Here is a 21,356-nt window from a genome sequence, read left to right as displayed (position 1 = left end):
GCTCTCTGTCCCTGGTTCCCAGCACAGGGCTCCTAAAACTTGCAACCTCCGTAAGTGTTAAGAACACCAGGAGCATCTTTTGTATTGATTTTATATACATTAATAGTATAAATATTAGTATTTGCCCTTGACCCTGGTTCCTGACACAGAGTTCCTAAATCTCTTCCTAAATCTGGGTGATAGGAGTGGCTTTTGTTCTAATGAGGTGACTGCCGGTGGAGAGCTTCAGGGTGGGGCTGGACACCAGAAAGATCTAGCCATGAATAGAAGCTTGGAACTTTCAGGGCCACCTCGCATCCCCCAGAAGGGGGAGAGAGAGGGTCTGGAAACTGAGGTGATGATGGATCGTGCCTCTGTGATGGAGCCTCCATAAAAACCCCCAAAGGGTGGGGTTTGGAGAGCCTCCGGGTTGCTGAACACGTGGAGGTTCTGGGAGACTGGTGCACTGGGAGGGGCCATGGAAGCTCCACGCCTCCTCCCGCACCCCTTGTCCTACGTACCCCTTCCACCTGGATGTTCATCTCTACCCTTTGTCATCCCTTTATATAATAAACCAGTAAACATAAGTGTTCCCCTGAGTTCTGTAAGCTACGCTAGTGAATTATTGAGCCCAAGTTGGGGGGTCATGGGAACCCCAATTTATAGCCAGTCGGTCAGAAGCACGAGTGACAACCTGGGGCTTGAGATTGGCATCTGAAGTGGGGGAGGAGCAGCCATGTAGGACTGAGCCCTTAACCTGTGGGGTCTGATACTCTTTCTAGGTAAATAGTGTCAGAACCGGTTAAGCTATAGGACATCCAGCTGGCGTCTCAGAGAATTGCTTGCAATGGAACCCCTCCCCCCGCCCCCACCACATACACACACATCTAATGTCAGAAGTCTTACGAGTGTGGTAGTCGTGTGAGAGTAAAGGACACGTACAGAAGTGTCTTTACAGTTAGTGAGGACTTTTTTGGTTGCAAGCGCAGAAACCATAGTCAAACAGCTTAGACCAAAAAGGAAATTTATCAGCTCCCATAATAAAAAGCCTAGGAGTAGGTCTTGCTTCAGGCACAGCTGGATCCAGGGCTCAAACAAATGCATTTGGAGTATCTTACCATCTTGGCTCCACGGTACCCTGTGTGGGCCTTATTCTCAGGAAGGCTCTCCTTCATGATGGGGAAGTTGGACACCATTGGCCCCAGGCTTATATCCTATCAGACAGCATGCCCAGGGGGAGGAGAGATTCTCTTTTTCATAGCTCAGCCCGGGACTGGCTCTCACTGGACAATCTCAGGCCCGTCTCCAAACCAATCACTGGGACCACAGAGTTGGAATACACTTGTTGGTGGGGTCTGCCCTACTTCACCACATGGACTGATGTGGGGAATGAGGAGTCCCACCCAGGAAAGGCCTATTCGCATGACCCCCAAGCTGTTTCTGGAAGAAGGGGGAAGGACAATGGCCAGGCAAAAATAACAGTTGCCCACCACAGGGCCCAGTGCATTTGCTGGTACACGATGGGCACTGAATTAAATCCCATCCCCCCCCTTTCCCATGCCCTCCGCAGGCCACTCCGCAGCCCCTTTCCTTCCTAGTCTCTGTCCTCTCCAAGGAGAACGACAGACGTAGTACCCTGGTACTGCCTTTCCTAACCTTGTGGTTCTCGGTCCTGTCCAATTTGCCCCATTTCTGCCCACTCTCTTCTCGATTCCGGTGTGCTAACAGGCAGAATGTCCCGCGTTCCCTCGCTGACTTGGTTTCCCCTTATGCTGGTGCTGGCTGCTCTGGCAGCCTCCCTCCCCAACTCGCTTCCAAGCTGTTGCTGAGATGTTGTGCACCCTCTCCCGGCCGGGGCAGGGTGACGGGGCGTGACATTTAGGAAGGCGCCAGGCTTCAGTTGCACCAGGGCGCTGCTGCCTCCCTGGAAAACAGGTCTATAATTGAAACGATAAAGAGACGCGAAGTAGGAAGAAGCTACTAATTAAACCGATTATCCTTGTCATGGTAGGAGAAGATCAGCCCCACATCTCAGCTTGGGAAAATAGCAGGCTCCTTCCGAAGTCTGAACACGGTTTGCTTCGATGATGAGAAGGGCGTTTTATCACCGGTGGGAAGCCCCACAAACGAGACGGAAACAGGAACATTGGAGACTTTTTTTGAAAGTCTTCATGTTGAAAAATCTGCCCCGTTCTTCATTCTTGCTAAGTTTTTAGAATAAATCAAGTATCTCCAGAATAGGCAGGCCCATGCCCCACCCCACCACCCCCCAAAAAGATTCAGACATAAGCCTTGAGAATTACTCAATTATATATTTTTTAGAATTATTCAATTATAATTTTGAATTGTTCCTTACAATTCAATTTCCAACAAATACAAATTTGTATTTCCAACAAGTACAATTTCCAACAAATTGTAAGGAAATTTGTTCCTTACAATTCAAAAATACCATCCACCCAAATGATGGCTTGGGGGGGCCTTTAATAATCCCCCAGTACCCATCAGTTTCACTCAGTCCTATCCCCCCAAACTAATCCTGCCCTCGCGTTCGTATTTTGCAGTTGACTCTTGACTCTTGAACAACACGAGGGTTAGGGGCACCGACCCCCACAGAGTTGAAAATCCGTGTATCATTTGGCTCCCCTAGACCTTACCTACTAACAGCCTACTGTTGACTGGAAGCCTTACCAATAACATAAACATAGATTAACGCGTATTTTGTGAGATATGTGTATTATATATGGTATTCTTTTTTTTAAGTTTATTTATTTATGTTTGAGAGAGAGAGAGAGAGAAACATGAATGGGGGAGAGGCAAGGAGAGAGAGGGCCAGAGGATCTGTAGCGGGCTCTGTGCTGTCAGCACAGAGCCCGACGCGAGGCTCGAACCCACGGACCGTGAGATCATGACCTGAGCCGAAGTCGGACGCTTAACTGACTGAGCCACCGAGGCGCCCTATCTATATACAGTATTCTTACAATCAAGTAAGCTAAGGAGAAGAAAATGTTATTAAGAAAATCATAAGGAAGAGAAAATACATTTACGGTGCCGTATCGCATTTGTCAGAAAAACGACCCACCTGTACGTGGTGAGTTCAAACCACAGTTCAAAGCAGTGTTGTTCAAGGTCAAGTGTACCTTCAAAACAAGCCCCCCCCGCTTCCAACCCCAGTGCTGAGCCAACCTCCTCCATATAAAGAGTCTGGAGATGCCCCTGAAGGACCCTTATGTATCACACCCTCTTGGCTGGGATTGTAGTGTCACAGCCGTCAGCGCGGGAGTGAGTGCCGCACGGGTGACAAGCCCTCACGATTCCAGCTTCTACTGCTTCTGGCGAAACCTAGAGGCGTCGCCTTCTCTGAGGCTGTGTCTTGCCCCACAGAAGAATTTGCAGTTGCAAATCATTTACATTTTTACTTGAAATAGTTGTAAGGAAGGAAAGTGGGAATCGTCAAGGTGGCTTACCGAAACCAGACTGGGCTGAGCTGGGGTTGGGACGGAGGCACTCAGGTGCAGCAATCACAGGCCCGGAGCATCGGGGTCGGAAGGTCCCCAACAGGTCCTGCCTTTGGGGGGCCCATTGTTTGTCCACGGAGCCCCAAAAGCCAAGTTTTGCCACGTCTACGGACCTTGTATATGCCTGTGTGGCAGACAGCATCACAGCCTCTACCCCACCTCCCCGCCCCCTCACCCCAACTCCGAGTGCCACAGCAGGCTGGGTCCTCCCAGGGGCACTGGGGATCCACCAAAAGCTGGCTCACTTACAAATAATTAAAAAAAAAAAAAGACAAAAAACATGTACAGGAAAAACCAGAATCAGTTGCTATACTGCCAGTAACCAAAAAAAAAAAACCACACACACACACACAACAACAACAACAACAACATAACCCACAGCTCTTGCTAAATTCTACTGTTTGTTGGAGGCTCCAAGCCTCAAATCTGTTCTCGTTCTTAAAAAGGTAGGTTAGTGGGGCACCCGGGGGGCTCAGTCGGCTGAGTGTCCGACTTCGGCTCAGGTCATGATCTCACGGTCCGTGGGTTCGAGCCCCGCGTCTGGCTGTGTGCTGATGGCTCGGAGCCTGGAGCCTGCTTCGGATTCTGTGTCTCCCTCTCTCTCTGAACCTCCCCCGTTCATGCTCTGTCTCTCCCTGTCTCAAAAAAAAAAAAAAAAAAAAAAAGGTTAGTAAGTTTTGGATAGATGTTAAAGACACAGTAGCACCAAACTGGTCTCTGTCCTCGAAGAAACCGGAAGAATTCGGGGTGCCCGGCTGGCTTAGTTAGAGCGGTGTACGATTCTTGATCTCAGGGCTGTGAGTTCGAGATCCACATTGAGTGTAGAGATTAACTGAATGAATAAAACTTAGAAAAAGAAAAATTGACAGAGGATTGAAAAGGAGGCCTTCCCCCCCCCCACCCTTGATCCAACATTATTAAATCGCAGATCCAGGTACATTCAAAGTCACTTGGGTGCCACCAGTGACAAGGGCCCCGTTCCTGGGGAACTGTTGGGATATCTTCAAAGCAAGATTATTTCCTCATCTGGAAATGATGGACCAGTGGCTGTCAAGGCTGTTAAGGGGCCCTTGCACTGCCAGAATAGAAGTGCAGGTGTCCAGAGAAGCCCCCTGACCTGCCTTCAGGGACCCGTGGTGTGGAATCACCAAGCTTCCTGGGTGGGCTTTTCAGTGGTTCACGAAAGTACCAACACCCTTGATGCGCCCAGGAGATGTTCAGACCCAACCTGCCCCCTGGACGGCAGCCCCAGCTCTGACCTCTTTATTTCTTCTTTTCCTTCCACAGGCGGGAGGGAAGCACTACCACCCAACCTGTGCCAGATGCGTACGTTGCCACCAGATGTTCACCGAAGGAGAGGAGATGTACCTCACAGGTAGGCAGATGCGGCCTCGTGGAAGGCAGTCCTGTCCACCCATGTCTATAAAGGAGACACGGTCTCCTTCATTTCAGTGTTATCTTTGCTTTGGCTTCTTCTCAAAATTGCAATTAACTCGCCCCTCTCCGGGTGGTTTGGCAAAGTTGCCGGTGTGGCTAATATGAAGTGACATGTAATCTGCCTTCCGTCCCTGTGCGCCTCCGCCCGCTGCTTAGCTGGCCTGCTTCCCTGGCAGCGCTCTGAGCAGACTCCCCTGGCTCTGCCTGGGGGCGGGAGGTTGAGCTGAAGCAGGCCAAGGGGACAGAGGACCTCAGAGAGGTCCTGTGTGGCAGGCAGCACCACAGCCTCTGCCCCCGCCTCCCCCCTTCCCCCCACATCTCCGAGCACCACGGCAGGCTGGGTCCTCCCAGGGACGCTCAGGATCCACCGAAAGGAATGGAAGCAAAGAGGGACTGGTTTCCCTCCGCCACTTCAGAGGGCCCAGCCGTCAGGCCCCAGGATCCTTGCAAACCTTCTTATTAGTCCTCAGGCTCTGCTCTGTCCTCCATCGTCTGCCCAGTCCAGCCTCCCGGGGCATCGTCGTGTCCTTGGCAGAGCCCTGAGCCCTGTCCAGAGGTCTTCAGGGCCCCTCCCCGCCCACCATCTCAGGTACCAACACTTCAGCCTTGCGTTAGGACCCTCTCACTGAGGTCTCAAGCTGCCTTTCTCTCTCTGGCCCTGGACAAGCCCCACATCTCAGCTGCCAAAGCCCGTTTCCAGTTGCTTCTCCGTCCACTCCACAACTATTTTTTGAGACCCTACCGTGGGTGAGCTCTGCCCTGGGGTCGTCAGTGAGCTCCAGCTCCAGCCCGAGCCCCACTGCCCTACGGCCCGATGGGGGGTGAGGGGGGTGCAGTCAGTAATCCCACAAATAACTATCAATAGTGATAAGCTTTATGAAGGGGGGAGGCTTGGGACTCTGAAAGCACTTAATGGGTGGGGTGCACGTCAGGGAAGGCCCCCTGAGGAAGGGCCAGGAGTGGGGATCCAAAGGATGGGTGGGCGTTAACTGGACAAACAAGGGAGGGCTGGGATATGCCCCCTGAGGGGATAGAGGCGGGTAAAGAAATGACAGGCGTGGGAGACCAGGAGGAGACGGAGGGGAGAAACGAGGCTGGGAGGTGGGCAGGGGTGGACAGTGAACACATGCCCTGCTGCCTGCCTCCTGGAACATTCTAGTCTTCCATGCCCCCGTTTGGAAATCCTGCCATTCCTGGCCCAGGTTAGTCACTGCCGACTCTGTAACCCCCTCAGGTGCCCCCACCCCGCCCACAGGCTTCTTCCCAGGCTTCTCCGGCTTGCAGCAGAGTCCTTGGCCTTCTCCCTGAGACCTTTTGATCCTGACATTGATCCCACAAGTACTCACTATACAGGTGGTCACTGTTGGCTGATTAGTTGGATAGCTGGCCGATTAGTCATCCCCAGATGTTTGAATAGCCCCAGGAGGGCTCTTCCTCCAGATTTCCCCACAAGGCAGAACTAAGGCCGGGGACACAGTTACAGAGAGCGTGTCTTCCTATCAGGCTTGTTCTACCACGAATGCCCACGGCCACAAGTTCCCTCCACTTGCAGTGAGTGCCTTTGCCCAGAGTAGGACTTCGCAACCTTAGCACTACTGACATTTGGGGCCAGAGAAGTCTTTGGTGTGGGGACTGTCCTATGCATCGCACGGTGTTTAGTAGCATCCCTGGCCTCTACCCGCTGGGTGCGAGTAACGTACTCCTTCCCATTGGGACAACCAAAAAGATGCCGGACATTGCCAGATGTTCCCTGGGGGGCAGAATAGTTCTCTGTTGAGAACCACTGGCCTAGAGAGAGTCAACAGAATCTCGTACCATCTACTGGGACTGCCGGAGCAGGAATTCCTATGTTGGATTGAACTAGGTGACCATTCCTAAGATGCTGTGAATTTACGAATACTTGCTTGCATGTACAGTCATACAAGTACTGGAGTTGGAAGGATCCCACAGGTCACCCTAGACTGTAACGTAACAACCTCATGGTATAGATGGGAAATGTGAGGCCCAGAGACAGGTAGAGAACGTAGGGCGAGACTGGTCTTATGACTCCCACCCCAGGGCTCTTTCAACCTCACCTCCGGGACCCAGGCTCTGCCTGTTACTTAGGTCCCTGCGAGGACTGGACCTCCTCCTTCCATCAGTACTGATCCCTAGGTGCCTGGGTCCCCGAGTGCGTGCTGCAGCAGGACCCTGGGTTCTGTGCTAGGACATTCCCCCTGAGTCTCAGCAAACTGCATGATGTCTTCATGAGCCCTGCGTCCATGGCAGTCCGGACTTTGCACTTAGTCTGGAAATTTTTTGCATGCTATTCCTCTCCCCCTTTCCTGGCGAACACATATCCTAGTGTTGAAACCGTTCTCTCGTTCACATCACTAGAACAATCAACATCTTTATCTCCCTGCCTGAATTCTCAATCCTAACCTTGCCCTATTGGGTGCCTTGAACCCTGGCTCCACTGCTTCCTGAGTTCTTGACCCTGGGCCAGCCTCTTAACCCTGAACCTCAGTTACCTAGCCTGTAAAATAGGCTAGTAACGGTCCCCACACGGCATAGCAAATTCCTGACACATGGAAAGCTTTTAGTTCATTCATTCATCCAACAAATACCTATTGAGCCTTCACCTGTGTGCCCAGTGCTGCCTTAACTACTGGAGATATAGCAGCGAGGTCCAACAAGTTGACTGCCCTCACAGAGCTCACATCCTTATGTACCAGAATCTTCTAAGCCCTGCTTCTGGCCAGAACTTCACAGAATGCTGAAAGAGTTAAGTGATGAGGTGAACAGCTTTGTAATCATTCGAGAGAATGCACAATCAAACCTACGACAGAGATGCCTGCGGGAGGTGGGAGATATTTTTGGTGATGAAGGAAGGGCCTGTCACCCTCCTCCTTAATTATCTCCATTCCTACCCTCCTGGCTCCTGGGAGAGTGGGAGTAATTGCAGGGCGCTCAAGGACCTGCCTCAAGGGATGCTGAGTGATTCTACAATGAGGGGGACCAGGCCATCCCGTGCTGGAGTCATGCTGACTCCGGCTGTGGGTGTCGTGGGGGAGGCAGCCACCAGGAGGTTCTGCTCCCACTGAGATTGCCTTGGACACCCTCCCTGGGTGGGGGTATAGAAAACTCTCCACGTAGGCAACACAGAAGTAGGGAGAGCCCGCTGAGAGCCTGGACTCCTGGGTTCAGGCACCAGTACTTCTGCTGATGGGCTGTGACCTTGAGAAGTACCTTCCTTCTCTGGGTCTCTTCCTTCACCTATAAGACGGGGAAAATTACTCTCTCATTCATGCATTCAAACTGGGGCCCTTCTATGTGCCAGGCTCTCTGTGACGTGCTGGGTGCTTGGACATGAATGAGGCACGAGAGCTTGCTTCGTGGGTGAAGCGTACTGTCAGGACGGGAGACCGACTTAAATAGAAGTGTAAACACAATGACAAGCTGTGATTATGTGCAGAGAAAGGAAGGTTTGGGAATGTTTTGGCCTCCTGATCTTGTCTGGGAGGTCAGGGGAGGCTCTGCTGAAGAAGGGAGATTTCAAGCCAAGAGTTTGGAAATGAGTAGGAGGTGGGAGGGTGAAGAGGGGAGGAAAGATGGCGGAGGCGTTGGGAACAGCAGGTGCAAAGGCCTGCGGTGGGCGGAAGCATTACACGGTGGAGAAACTGAGGCAGGCCCACACACCTCACCCACAGAGAGCAGGTGTGCTCCACAAGGTCCTCATGAATATGGGAGAGAATGAATGTGAAGGTGCTAGGTGCCCCATGAAGCAACATACATGAGAGAGAGCATTAGGAAGGCTGCAAAGTTTAAAAACCCGGCTTTTTCTTTTTTAATGTTTATTTATTTATTTTGAGAGAGAGAGAGAGAGAGAGAGAGAGAGAGAGAGAGAGCATGAGCACAGGAGGGGCAGAGAGAGGAGACAGAGAATCCCAAGTAAGCTCCACACTGTCAGCACAGAGTCCGATGCGGGGCTCGAACTCATGGACCGTGAGATCACGACCTGAGCCGAAATCAAGAGTCAGTCGCTTGACCGACTGAGCCACCCAGGCGCCCCCTAAAATCCCAGTCTGGTCAGTTCTGGAGCGGGACACGGCAAGGCACTGGCAGCCAGCCTCGGGAGCTTCTTCTGGTCAGTTTGTTTGTGTTTTAATCACTGCGTGATGGCTTTCTGATGAGCTCTAATTGGGAGAAGGCTGACGTCTGTCTGGATGAGAACTTCCTGGACCCCGGAGGGACAAGCAAGTTTTCTTTTGTTTGTTTCAAGTTCTGTTGTTCATTCAGCCTTTTAACTGTTTCTGTAAAGATGCCAGATTTCTAATCTGTTTGTTGTCCAAACCCGTCATTTGAGCTTCACCAGGAAATTAGGTCATTGAATCTGTGCAGCAAAATAAGCGCAAAAATGCCGCGGGTTCGGGCAAAACATACTGAAATCACAAGGTTACAGCTGCTGGATCGGTGGGCGCTTTCTAAGCCCCAAATGTGATTCATGAGATAGATTTTGGTCTTATTCCAAAAATGCCTGTGCCCAGGAAAAAGGAAAGACAGACTTTGCTCCTGTCCTTCTTTCTTACACTAAATACACCCCGATTCCAAGGACCTGGGGGGAGGGGGGGAGGATCACTGGGAGCCCAGGAGCTCAGCTGCACAGTTCTAAGCAGGTCTCTGTCATCATTCATGTATTTAACTAAAACCAACAGGCAGGAAATCTGTTAGGAAAGCCTGACAAACCTTACTCTGCTAAGGAAAGTATTGTAACAAATTGTAGGTCCTACTCCATCAGCTGATAATTCATGAAGCACTTACTATGTGCCAGGCACGGTTCTGAGAGCTTTAAATGCAGAATCCCATTTTTTCCCCACAACAGCCCTACGAGCTAAAAGCGCCATTAACCTCCCCGTTTCAGAGAACAACAAAGTTTAGAAAGTTTATGTCCCTGGGCCAAGGTTAGGCTGGCCTATCTTCCTAGGCTTGGCTTAGGGCAGTTTCTTCCATTTAGTTTCAGAATTCTTTTTTTTTTTTTTTTAATTTTTTTTCAACGTTTATTTATTTTTGGGACAGAGAGAGACAGAGCATGAACGGGGGGGGGGAGGGCAGAGAGAGAGGGAGACACAGAATCGGAAACAGGCTCCAGGCTCCGAGCCATCAGCCCAGAGCCCGACGCGGGGCTCGAACTCACGGAGCGCGAGATCGTGACCTGGCTGAAGTCGGCCGCTTAACCGACTGCGCCACCCAGGCGCCCCTAGTTTCAGAATTCTTAACCTGCGGTTTGTAGTTGCCCTTCTGAATCCAATGAATCCCCCGAAGTTGCTTACCAAAGTTCACACGTAGGTATATTTCTCTAAGGAGAGGGTCTGTAGCTTTTATCAAATTTTCAGAGGTGTCCACGGCCCAAAATAAAGTAAGGAGCCTTGGTTCTGTGTTAATGCAAAGCCAGACCGGAGCCCTGAAAGCTTGCTTTGATAATTACACCAAAACCTTCTCTTCTATTTCAGATCACGTTGTTTTTGTTTTGTTTTGCTTTTTGGGTTTTGTTTTTGTTTTTTTAGTTCGGGCGATATAAGGTCCTGGCACCAGGAGGTATGTATTTCCGGCACGGCCGGGGATGCCATTGATATATAGCAGAGGTTTCTCTTTCCTCTGACAAGCACCTGAAAAGAGGTGCATGGAGGAAGCAGATGTTCAAGACAGGTACCTTCCGCCCGTCAGATTGCAGAACACCAGCCCTCAGTCATAATCGACGCGTCTCATCAAACCACACTTTAAAAGGCACGAACGTCCTATTATTGGTTGCTATAATCTGGTAGTTTAGCATTGTTATTTTAAATTGGATCTCTCCACTGACAGCTTAGTTTGTAGGAGTAATGCTTAAAAACTTTAAATCTCATGTTTCCCCAATCCTGCTACATAATTTTAGACTCTTCAAACATATCCCGTTACCGTACTAAATTGATATCTCCTAAAGTCTGAAACTACTAAGCATATTTCACTTTAAATAGAATACATTTTCATTTTGGATGAACTGCAATATTTTTTTTAGACTTTTAGGGTTACCAAACATCTTGAATCCTATAGAAAATATTATAGCATAGTAGTTTAAAGTTGGTGATTTAAAGTCTGTTTCCAACTTGCTTCTTCTCTCGGGTCACCTCAAACTCAAGACGATGTGACCATTTTCTCGCCAGTTACATGTCACATCTACTTCACCAGCCAATTTGTCCACGTTGGTCAGAATTAGGTCCAGAGTAGCAATTTCCCTGGCTGCTTCCTCTATTTTCTGGGAAACAAAATTGCCCGCTGGGCAGGTCAAGAACTTGTCAGATACTCGGATTTTAGCTCAATGAGATGTTTTATTAGCCTGGACTTTTTAGGCGGCAGAAACAACTTTAGGTAAAAGGGCATTGATCATCTCACAGAACTGAGAAGCACCTAGAAACGGCAGGGCTGGGTTGAAGGGCGCACAGGGCTCAGCAGGTGGTTATGCTCTATGCTTCTTTCTCTGTGTGGCCTCCCGCTCTCCCGCCCTGCACTGGCTGCCTCTGTGTTGGGGAAGGAGGGCTCCGAGGGCACAGAGAGGCGGCGTTCCCCGCCAGTTTAAGCACAGAAAGCCCAGAGAGACTCGGAGGAGCCCAACTTGGTCATATACGCACACCCAGGCCAGGGCGAGGAGACAGTGTTGGACGGGCGGGCAAGACATCTAAGCTCCCTAAACCCCAATTTCCCCATCTGAAAACAGGGGGTAGCCTTAGGCCCACTTCGCCAGGCTATTGTGTTAAATGAGCGAATGCATGATGAAGGCTTGTAGCACCCAGCCTGGGACCCCCAGCTCCGCCAGTCTGAGCTGATATAAACATCCAGGAAGGTGGAGTGGCCATTCCCCATGATGCCATGCACTAAAAAATGCTGGCTGTTGTCAGTGTTACCATTGCTATTAATAGCGCTTAGCATAGGGCTTAGCCTACGTGGGCAATAAATGCTAGTCATCACGGTTAGTTTCTACCTAAGTACTACAATTATAAAGTATATGGCATAAGGCCTGGCTTAGGCACTCTCTAAATATTAGTTATAATGATGACAATAAGAATAACAAAAATGCACGACACACAGAAAGCACTCACGCATTTTTTTTTTTAATTTTTTTTTTGTTTATTTATTTTTGGGACAGAGAGAGACAGAGCATAAACGGGGGAGGGGCAGAGAGAGAGGGAGACACAGAATTGGAAACAGGCTCCAGGCTCTGAGCCATCAGCCCAGAGCCCGACGCGGGGCTCGAACTCACAGACCGAGAGATCGTGACCTGGCTGAAGTCGGACGCTTAACCGACTGCGCCACCCAGGCGCCCCCGCACTCACGCATTTTAATTACCGTCCTGGCTGTTGCTATCAGCCGTTACTATTGCCTGTGAACTCCCGCGCACCTGGGCTCTGCTGCCGTCCTGGCAAACGGATTTTTGTTTAGGTAGGGCAGGGAAGATAATAATAATCCCAACCACTAACACTGTCACGGTACCCACTCTAGGCGGACCTTGTTCTGCGGGCTCTGTGAATGGTAACTCACTGATGCTCACTCACAACAAGCTCCGAGGCAGGTACTGTTCCCATCCCCCATTTTATCAGCGGGGAGACTGAGGCACAGAGAGCTAACTGACTTGCTCTGGACGATGCAGCTAGGAAGCAAGGTGTAAGTGGCATTCAGACCCCTTAGGAATAGTATACTCAGTAATGTATGGATTGCCTGACATGCGGCGAAAATTTACCAGTGCGCAGGATTGTCTGAAGATGACGTTTGCTTCCATGAATATGCTGGAGTGTCCCATTAGACACTTCCCACTGCCTTCCCCTAGACCCTAGCAACTACTAATCTGCCATTTGCCTGTATAGATTTACCTACTGGGGAAATTTCATAGAGACGGAATCCTGCAAAACGTGGGCTTTTGGGTCTGGTTTCTTTCACTTAGCATTAGCATAATGTTTTCTAGATTCATCCATGTTATAACATGTATCAGTGCTCCATTCCTTTTTATGGCTGAATGATATCCCAGTGTGTGGACACAGCACATTTGTTTGCCCAGGCAGGGATTTTCAAGGAGCCAAAGGGCCAATCCAAGATCCTAGCAAGCCTAGGTCACCAAGGCTAGTGCTGCCGCAAAGCAGAGAGGCCTCACCCTGCTGTGGTCGAGAGAAATCCGGAGGAGAAGCCTGCTGTAAGAGAACACCCTGGCCGGGAGCCGGGTTTAAAAACCTAAATGCCTGCTTAAATGAACAAGAAGGGCTGAGAGGCAGACAGCAGGAAGGGGTCACTGGCCACCTGCAGGGTCTAAAAGCATTCATGTAAAAACACCTCGCTGGCCAGGTAGAACCTTTGGGTGGGCCGGTTTTGGTCACTGCTGTGTTTGTAACGCTGGCCGGGCGGTCTGCAAGACTGTGGCACCAGGACTGATCTGGCATTAAAATTTCCAATGATCCAAAAAAACAAAAAAAAGAAGAAGAGGCTTACCACCCAGCTGAGGGACAGCTTTGGAGATTCAGATCTCAGCCTCTGAATCGGCTTACACAGAATAGCTAACCCTTCACTTCCATAACGTTCACAGGAGGTTTTAACTGCAGGACCTGGAACTGTCAGTGATGGTCTCAGAGGACGAGGGTATGACTCATGAAACCAGGAGTCTAACAAGCAAAAAGTGTTGACTTCTTTCAAGAAGTTAAAGCGTTCTTACGTCTTATAAAATTGGTTTTCTTTATCCCATCACATTCCAAAGGAACAAATTTGGAGTATTAACTGGTATCCAGCCCTGTGGTTTTTCAATTTGGAGTCATAAGTTATCCGGGGAGCTTGTTAACATCACACATTCTCAGGCCCCGCCTCCAGGAGTTGACTTCAGGGACTTTGTGGGGGCATCTTACCGGGATTCTGGACAGCTGGTCCCCAAATCCCACTTAAACAAACCCCAGTCTAGTGACTCTCTGATAGACACTCACTCTGGAATTGTAGCTGTTGAATCAGAGTCTAGATTGTACCACTTGTCCAAATCTCTGAGCCCAGCTTAAGGGATTCAGCTGGCCTACAACACAATATCATGTGTCTTTTGTTTTATTCATTCACTCAATGAGTATTTATTGAGAATCTACAGTCCCTGCAGCTGTATCTGCAGATAAGACAGATATGAGTCCCACTCCTTATAAAACTTACAGAAGGAGCGGGATCATTGGATAGGGGCAAATAATTGATTCTTTTTATACAGAGAAATCTGTGAAGATAAAGCACAGAATCTCCAAGGGTAGGGAGTTACGTGCATCAGTGTAACTACTTCATTGTATGTCTCCTCTACAATATCCCTGCTGAGCATGTTTCTACCCAGTGTGTACTTACATGCTTCCAGGGACAGGGAGCTCACTCTCAAAGGGGCCCGTTCAGTCCTCAGACATTGAATTCTCATTCCCTGAAACTTCTGCCCCGGTCCTTATTACAAGACACGCAGAACAAGTTCATTGCTCTTCCCACAGAGAGTCATTAAGATATCAAAAACCTTTTTCAACATTCTGCTAAGTATTCTCTTCTCCACAGTGAAAACCCTACTTTATGGCTTAATTTTGGGTTCCCTCTCCGCCCTGGTTACCATCATCCTCTGGGTACCTCTCATCCTGTGTCTCATTTTAAAATACAGAGGTGGGGGGGGGGTGCTTAGGTGCCTCAGTTGGTTAAGCTTCCAACTTCAGCTCAGGTCATGATCTCACGGTTCATGAGTTCGAGCCCCTCATCGGGCTCTGTGCTGACACCTCAGAGCCTGGAGCTGCTTCAGAGTCTGTGTCTCCCTCTCTCTGTGCCCCTCCCCCACGCATGCTCGCTCGCTCTGTCTCTCTTTCTCTCTCTCTCTCTCTCAAAAAATGAATAAACATTTTTAAAATAATTAATTAATTATAAAAAAAATAAATAAATAAAAATACAGAGGCGGGAATCCAACCAGCCATTCATTTACGTCTTTATTAAACACACATGAGCCAGAAACTGTTTTAAACTCTGAGGAGAAGCCCGTAGAAGAGAATAATGGCCTTCCGGATGCTGTCTTTCTGTCAGTGTCGCGGTTGAGCTCGTGGCTGGTGGCAGAAGCTCAGCCGGCCATCATCTCGTAAGGGTCTTCGTGAACAGATCACCTCTTCTTACTTTAACTCACCTCCGTCTATCACTCACAGCCAGCAAGTTCCTTCCCTGTTTAATTTAGAGGCTATCCTGCCAGCTCCCAAACTTCTGATTTCTTTTCCTTTCTAATTATATTTTCTTTCTCGCCTTTGATTCTCCCCCCCCCCAGCCCCCCACCCCCGCCACTTCTATAAACCTGCTTTCGATCAACCTGCTGAGGGCTGAAGCCATTGGCAGCCCAGCTTTATTTCAGAACAGACGGTGTCCGTGGCGGGACGAGACCATCTAGTCTGACCTCCACTCTTTACACATCATTTCCCCCCATGAGAACTTCTGCCTGCCTCTTTCCCCTCAGACGCCTCTTTCGCTTCATCTCACGACCTTCTTAGACATCTGTATCCCCCTCATCCATTTCCTACCGTGACCTGTAACATGTGCTTCCTGCCAGAGCCACGGGGGTAAACAACTCCTGGTGGATTCAGCAGCTTCTCAGACCCGGAAATGCTCTCTGGACTAACTCCCCAAAGCAAGGATCCCCACCCATCACTTGGTCGCAGACACACCCTGCGACTGGCAGGCTCCAGCCCGCAGACCCAGAGTCCCTCTACTGGGCTCCGAGAGCCATTGCACTTTACGTGAGCGGGAATTAAACTCGTGTTGAATTATTAGGAACTCACAAGAAACTCAGCAAACAAAACTGAAAGGTCCCTAGCTCATAAATGACAAACCGGGCCTAGAATTAAACTTTTGGAGATGAAAGTAACCTCGGAGACCATCCAAACTCCACCTCGTTGTTATTTAGACGCAGAAACCGGAACCCAGGGAGAGGGTGTGCCTGGGGCCGAGAGGAGGCAAGAATCCAGGTTCCAGAAACCAGACTCCAGGCTCCTTACGTTCAGGCCTATCCTCTCTGTATCCCCTTTTTGGGGCTAATTTTTCAACTTTACGCCACCCCCTGTCGCTTGGCCCGCATCCCAGGCCTGGGGGTTCCAGGCAACAAACCATAATGGAAAGTATATCCTAAAAACAAAGTCAGACAAACAAATGCCATCTGGGTGCTCAGGAATCCAGCCATTTGCTGGCTCCTTTCCTTTTAGGGCTGGTAATAAGAGGAATGGCACCAGAGGGATAATATGTTCCTATTTTTCCTTCTAATCCAGGACACCTGTCTCTTCTTTGGGGAATGTGTAATATTTGGGGCTTCTTCCCAACATGTGACCAGCCACCTGTTGTTCATGCCTTCCCAAGATGGCCTCTAGACTTCGGTGCCCACAATAAAATGCGGGCATTTGCGATATACTATATTTGAAGAGTCTGGAGCCGCTTAGGAATTAGCAGGTCAAGACAGTGCGCTCAAGCAGAATATACACCATGACCCCACCTCCCTTTCGGTTGATAGATCTAGTAGACTGTCATAAGTCTCTGAAGAGAAAGGAGGTTGGCGTTCACCGTGGCCTGTCACTTTATTTCACCTCCACTGTCATTCATTCATTCAACAAATATTTATTGACCACCTGCTGCTTGTCACTCACTGCCAATCATCCGCTCATCTGTTCACCCTGCAAAACACGTACGGGGGCCTCTGCTGAGAGCAAAATCCCATTCTGGATGCCGCGGGAGATCCAGCAATGAATAAAGCTCAGCCCCTGCCCAGAGGAGCTTCTAATTTGGTTAGGGCAATGAATCCACAAGCTACTGTGATGTGAGGTCGTGTTAAGAAAGATACAAAGAAAGATGGATCACAGAGAAGAGAGAAGTCTCTCCCAGCTGCCAGGTAAGAAAGTTTGCAGGAAGATGCCGTGTGGAACCTGGACCTTGAGGAATGGGTAGGATGTGGACAGGTAGAAAGGGGGGGGGGGGGTTGAACTGATGTCACAGCAAAGAGCCTGGGACACCTGGGGGTGCTCCTGGCCCCTGTGTAGGGCACTTGTGCTGCTGAGGGACTACACTGAGGTGAGGATGGCAAGAAAACTAGTAGGTATGAAAGGTCCGAGCCTTTGTTATTTTGCTGTGTCCTTAGGTTCTGAGGTTTGGCACCCCATCTGCAAACAGGCAGCCCGGGCAGAGAAGAAGTTAAAGGTAAGCAAGCCGGTAGCGATGCCGGACCAGACTTTTTGCCACAGGGTGGGGGCCCTGTGTTTTAGTAGGGAGTTGTTCCTTAGTACGCACGCTCCCAACTGTGTACCTGTATCCTTAGGTTTCCTTAATGGTAACACCTGCCTCATGGGACTTTTGCGGGGATAAAGACATTGCATGCGAGAGCACTTTGAGAACCATGAAACACTGTATTGATGTGAGTTTTTAGCATTCCTGGGGCAAGGCTTTCACCTTAGCGAAAGATGCGGCCTCTTGAAGCACACACACGGGGGGTTTTCCCGAGCCTGGGGTCATTTATTAGTGATTATTGACACACGAGTTGACAGTTTGCAAAGCATCAGCCACTCTCTGATTTCATTTCTTTAACCCCATGGATCAGATGGGACAGGGAATTTTATCCTCTCTTGGCTTGTGAGAAATTCAAAGTCGAAAGAGGTTGGTGATTTGCCCACAGTAATGCTGCCAGCAGGAGCACAGCCCGTGTCCCCAGGCACACGCTAGGCCAGCTGCGGTCCTGTGTCCCTTTCAATTACCGCTCTGACTAGTACCAGGAAGTCCTGTGAATCTGGGTTCCTGTTCCAAGGACTGCAGGGAGGAGCCCAGCTCCTGAGTCCTCGATACCGTGGAGGAGAAACCTGGGTGTGTGTTGGGGACGGGCACTGGATAATATCCAAAATGCCTCTTTGTGAAAGAACTGGTCTGTTGACAGATAATTTTGTTTGAGCCGTGAGGTTCTTTTTCCCCCTGTTTCTTCCAGGTCCTCTCCCATTTAAGATGTAAAAAGACCTAATTGCCCTTTCTTCCCCGATTTCCACCTTTTGGGTGGCATTTCTCAAATCCAGTTACCCTCCTACAACCCTGATGCTTTTGCCATGGCTGTGAATCACCTGTATCAATATTTTTTCTTTACGTCAACCCACTGTTCTTTACTTAACAGAACTTTTTTTTTTTAATTTTTTTTTCAACATTTATTTTTATTTTTGGGACAGAGAGAGACAGAGCATGAACGGGGGAGGGGCAGAGAGAGAGGGAGACACAGAATCGGAAACAAGCTCCAGGCTCCGAGCCATCAGCCCAGAGCCCGACGCGGGGCTCGAACTCACGGACCGCGAGATCGTGACCTGGCTGAAGTCGGACGCTTAACCGACTGCGCCACCCAGGCGCCCCAACAGAACTTATTTTAAATAAGAAAACCAGCATTACTTGCTTTAACAGTAGAAGGCAACCATAAAATACATTCAATGCAAATGAAATGTTTCTTATAAATAAATCTGAGAAATTCCAGCTAGATGGCATTGTTTAAAAAAAAAAAAGGAACTGTCAAGAAAGTTGCTAAAATATATTAGCACTAAATTAAGACTTCCTCCTTGATCTAACCAAGAGGAATGAAATACAATTTTACATTTTACACGCCCATTCTGCAACTCGGTATCATCAAATGCTCCCCCTAAATTCATCTTCCCATGAACTAGGATCACTAGTTCATGACCCACAGTTTGGGCAACACTGCTCCAGGGCCCCAAGTAGAATGCTTTAATTCTAAGCTGTGCCGTGAGAAATCTGGCAGGAAATTTAGCAATCCCAAAGACCAGCCCCTTCATTTTACAGATGGGGAATCCGGGATCTCTAAAATCACATAGTTCACCAGTGATCCTTGGTCCCCGTTCTGTCTGCTTTTCAACTACATGCTGCCACTCTCAGGGCTGCACTGAGGTTGACATAGTGCCATTCGGCTAAGGGAGCCATTAACACATCATTGCCACCGTTCAGAGAAAGATTTTTTAAGTTTATCACTTAGGCTGATGTTAATTCGCAATGGATACCCTGTAAAGAATCAATACATTATGCAATTGCATGAAGTTTAACCTGCTGGTATGTTTTATATCAACAAACTGCTAAGGAATAAGTACTAACCAATTTTATTCGTTTAAAGTAAATACATTATTGGCAGGATAACCCCCAATGAAAAATTTTATGAATAAATGCTTACCTCAAATATGTAAAACAAACAAATGAACAAAAATCCAAATTCTGTCCAACAGCCCAAAGTCCTGTGCATTTCCAATTCCATTCACACTCAGACACGGATTTAAAAGGCAGAAAATAAAGAGAAAGTACAGAAGGCCAGCAAGTGCATTTCACAGTGTTGTCGCTGTCCCCTGCACAGCCACCTTCTTCCTCCCCGCCCCTCTTCCCCTCCAGAGCGAGGTGCACCTTCTCACTCTTTTCTGTCTCCTCTCTCCCACAGCATAGGCGGACGTCCGAAACTTCCATCTCACCCCCTGGCTCCAGCATCGGGTCACCCAACCGAGTCATCTGCGTATGTATCACTTTTCAGCCACCAGAGGCCTTCCTTAGCCCCAGGTCTGGGATCTAAAGAGTTCCTAAGGACCCCCAAAGATAGCTGTGAGGTTTTCATCCAGCTAATGCCTTGTGCTTGCCTGTCATGTGCTAGACTCTGTGCTAGGTCCTGAGGACTCAGTGGGGCACAGGGAGGAAGGACATAGACGCTGCCCTCACGGAGCACACAGCCACATCAAACAGTGTTACGGGGATAATCAAGTGCAGCAGGATCCCAAGAAAGTGCAAAGACAGAAGAGCCCTTGATGAGCTCTGAGACCCCTGCAGTGTGCGTCCTTCCCCATTGTTTAACTGAGACAAGAGTGAGACCAAAATCTGGGGTCAGAGTGGCATTCAGAGTAGGGACTGCGGGGGAGGTCCGTGTGGAGATAGGGTTGGGTGACAAGGAGGCAGAGAGGAAGAAGAAGCCGTAGGAATGTGGATTTGCAAATGTAAAGAAAAGCTTACTGGTGACCTAAGAAGTTCAAAGGTGGAGAGGACCGCAGGTGTGTGCCTGAGCTCCCATCCCCGAAGCATTCAAACCGAGAAACTCATCACTTGCAGGGACATGGCAGAAGGGACAAGAGTTGAGCCAGATGAGCTCAGAAGTCCCTTGGATATGTAATTTATCCATTCATTCATTCATTCAACAAACGTGTGCTAAGTGGCTCCTCTGGGCTGGGTCTGTGCTGGAAAATGGTGGTGAAGTGCCCTGACTTGATGCCTGTCCTCATGACATTGACTACATGCGTAATCACTCACAGTTCTGATAAGTGCTACTAGGAAGAAAAAGTTCCGGGTGCTCTGATGATGGTGCAGATGGACAGAGGGACGGACAGTCTAGGACCAACTGGAGGAAGAATCCTGAGAAAGAAACACTTAAGCTCAGACCTGAGAGAGAAACAGAAGTGAGTTAAAGCAGGTGGGGGAGGCAGAGCCAGAGAGGACAGAGATGAGCAAAGAAGAGGAACCGTCTGACTGCAGACTGTTCCAGCCTTCCCCAAGTCTGAGGGGCCACGAAGGCCAGAAGAGGAGGTGGGGCAGGGGAGCGGTCTACAGCAGGAAAACCGCTCCTGGTAAGAAGTTCTAGATACAGTCCCCAAACTAGCCAACCCTGAGTGGGCCCTGACCACCATTGCTTCATCACGATTTTACCTCAGATCCACATCCAGCTTCCTCCTTGATCCCTGGATAACGCCCCTTAGTGGGACTGTTTCCTTTCCTTTCTTCCTCTGTTCAATGAAAATCAGACCTAAAAGTTACCATGGACAGCAACTTCAGTATGGTCAATACTGCCTTGCGGCTCCCGCAGACCAGCGCTTCGATCACAGGCCGTACTCACTGAAGAGTCCTGTCCAGAACAAGAGAGACTCTCGTCCCCCCGGTGCTATGAACGGGGCCAGACGCACGCAGAATTCGTGAGCTTAGTTTCAGGGCCTACACCATGAGAAGGCTATTGACAGAAGTGAGCACGTCTCCCGCAGAGCGTTGCCAGGATATACGAACTTGGGGAATACATACATATAGCAGTGCTCTAGTGCCTTTCATCTCTGGCTGGTCTCCCCTGCTTCTGAGGAGCCTGGCTAACCTTTGTGAAACAAACTAGGCCTGGTGATGCGCACCCTGGAGTCCTGGAGAAACAGCGCCGTGTCGCTCCTCTGAGAAACAGCTCCATACAAGTGAACAAGAGCAGCTGGGGACACCTGCCGTTGAGCTGTCCACCGGGGTGGGGGGGGGAGGGGAGCTTGCCCGTGGAGATCAGTTCCCCACGCGTGCCAGTGTAGACATGTGTCTCCCTTTCTGTACTCTCCTTTCTCACTTTTTAGAACGCTCACCTTCAGCTGCTCTGGGGAGTGA

At 49.4% G+C, this 21,356-nt stretch overlaps 1 protein-coding gene across 8 annotated transcripts in view; it reads left to right on the top strand.

The window, feature by feature from the left end:
* The window catches only part of ABLIM3 (actin binding LIM protein family member 3), a 110,458-nt gene that overhangs the window by 66,845 nt on the left and 22,257 nt on the right, over window positions 1-21,356 (top strand). For all 8 annotated transcript variants that reach the window (XM_006928010.4, XM_019810883.2, XM_019810880.2 and 5 more), the window contains 3 exons: window positions 4,782-4,869; window positions 17,083-17,141; window positions 19,408-19,479. In XM_006928010.4, coding sequence (XP_006928072.1) covers window positions 4,782-4,869; window positions 17,083-17,141; window positions 19,408-19,479 — 219 coding nt within the window. The remainder of the gene's footprint in view (window positions 1-4,781; window positions 4,870-17,082; window positions 17,142-19,407; window positions 19,480-21,356) is intronic.

The sequence above is a fragment of the Felis catus genome, chromosome A1, assembly GCF_018350175.1.
Source record: "Felis catus isolate Fca126 chromosome A1, F.catus_Fca126_mat1.0, whole genome shotgun sequence".
Taxonomy (NCBI): Eukaryota; Metazoa; Chordata; class Mammalia; order Carnivora; family Felidae; genus Felis; species Felis catus.
This window is presented reverse-complemented; position numbering and strand designations above follow the sequence as displayed.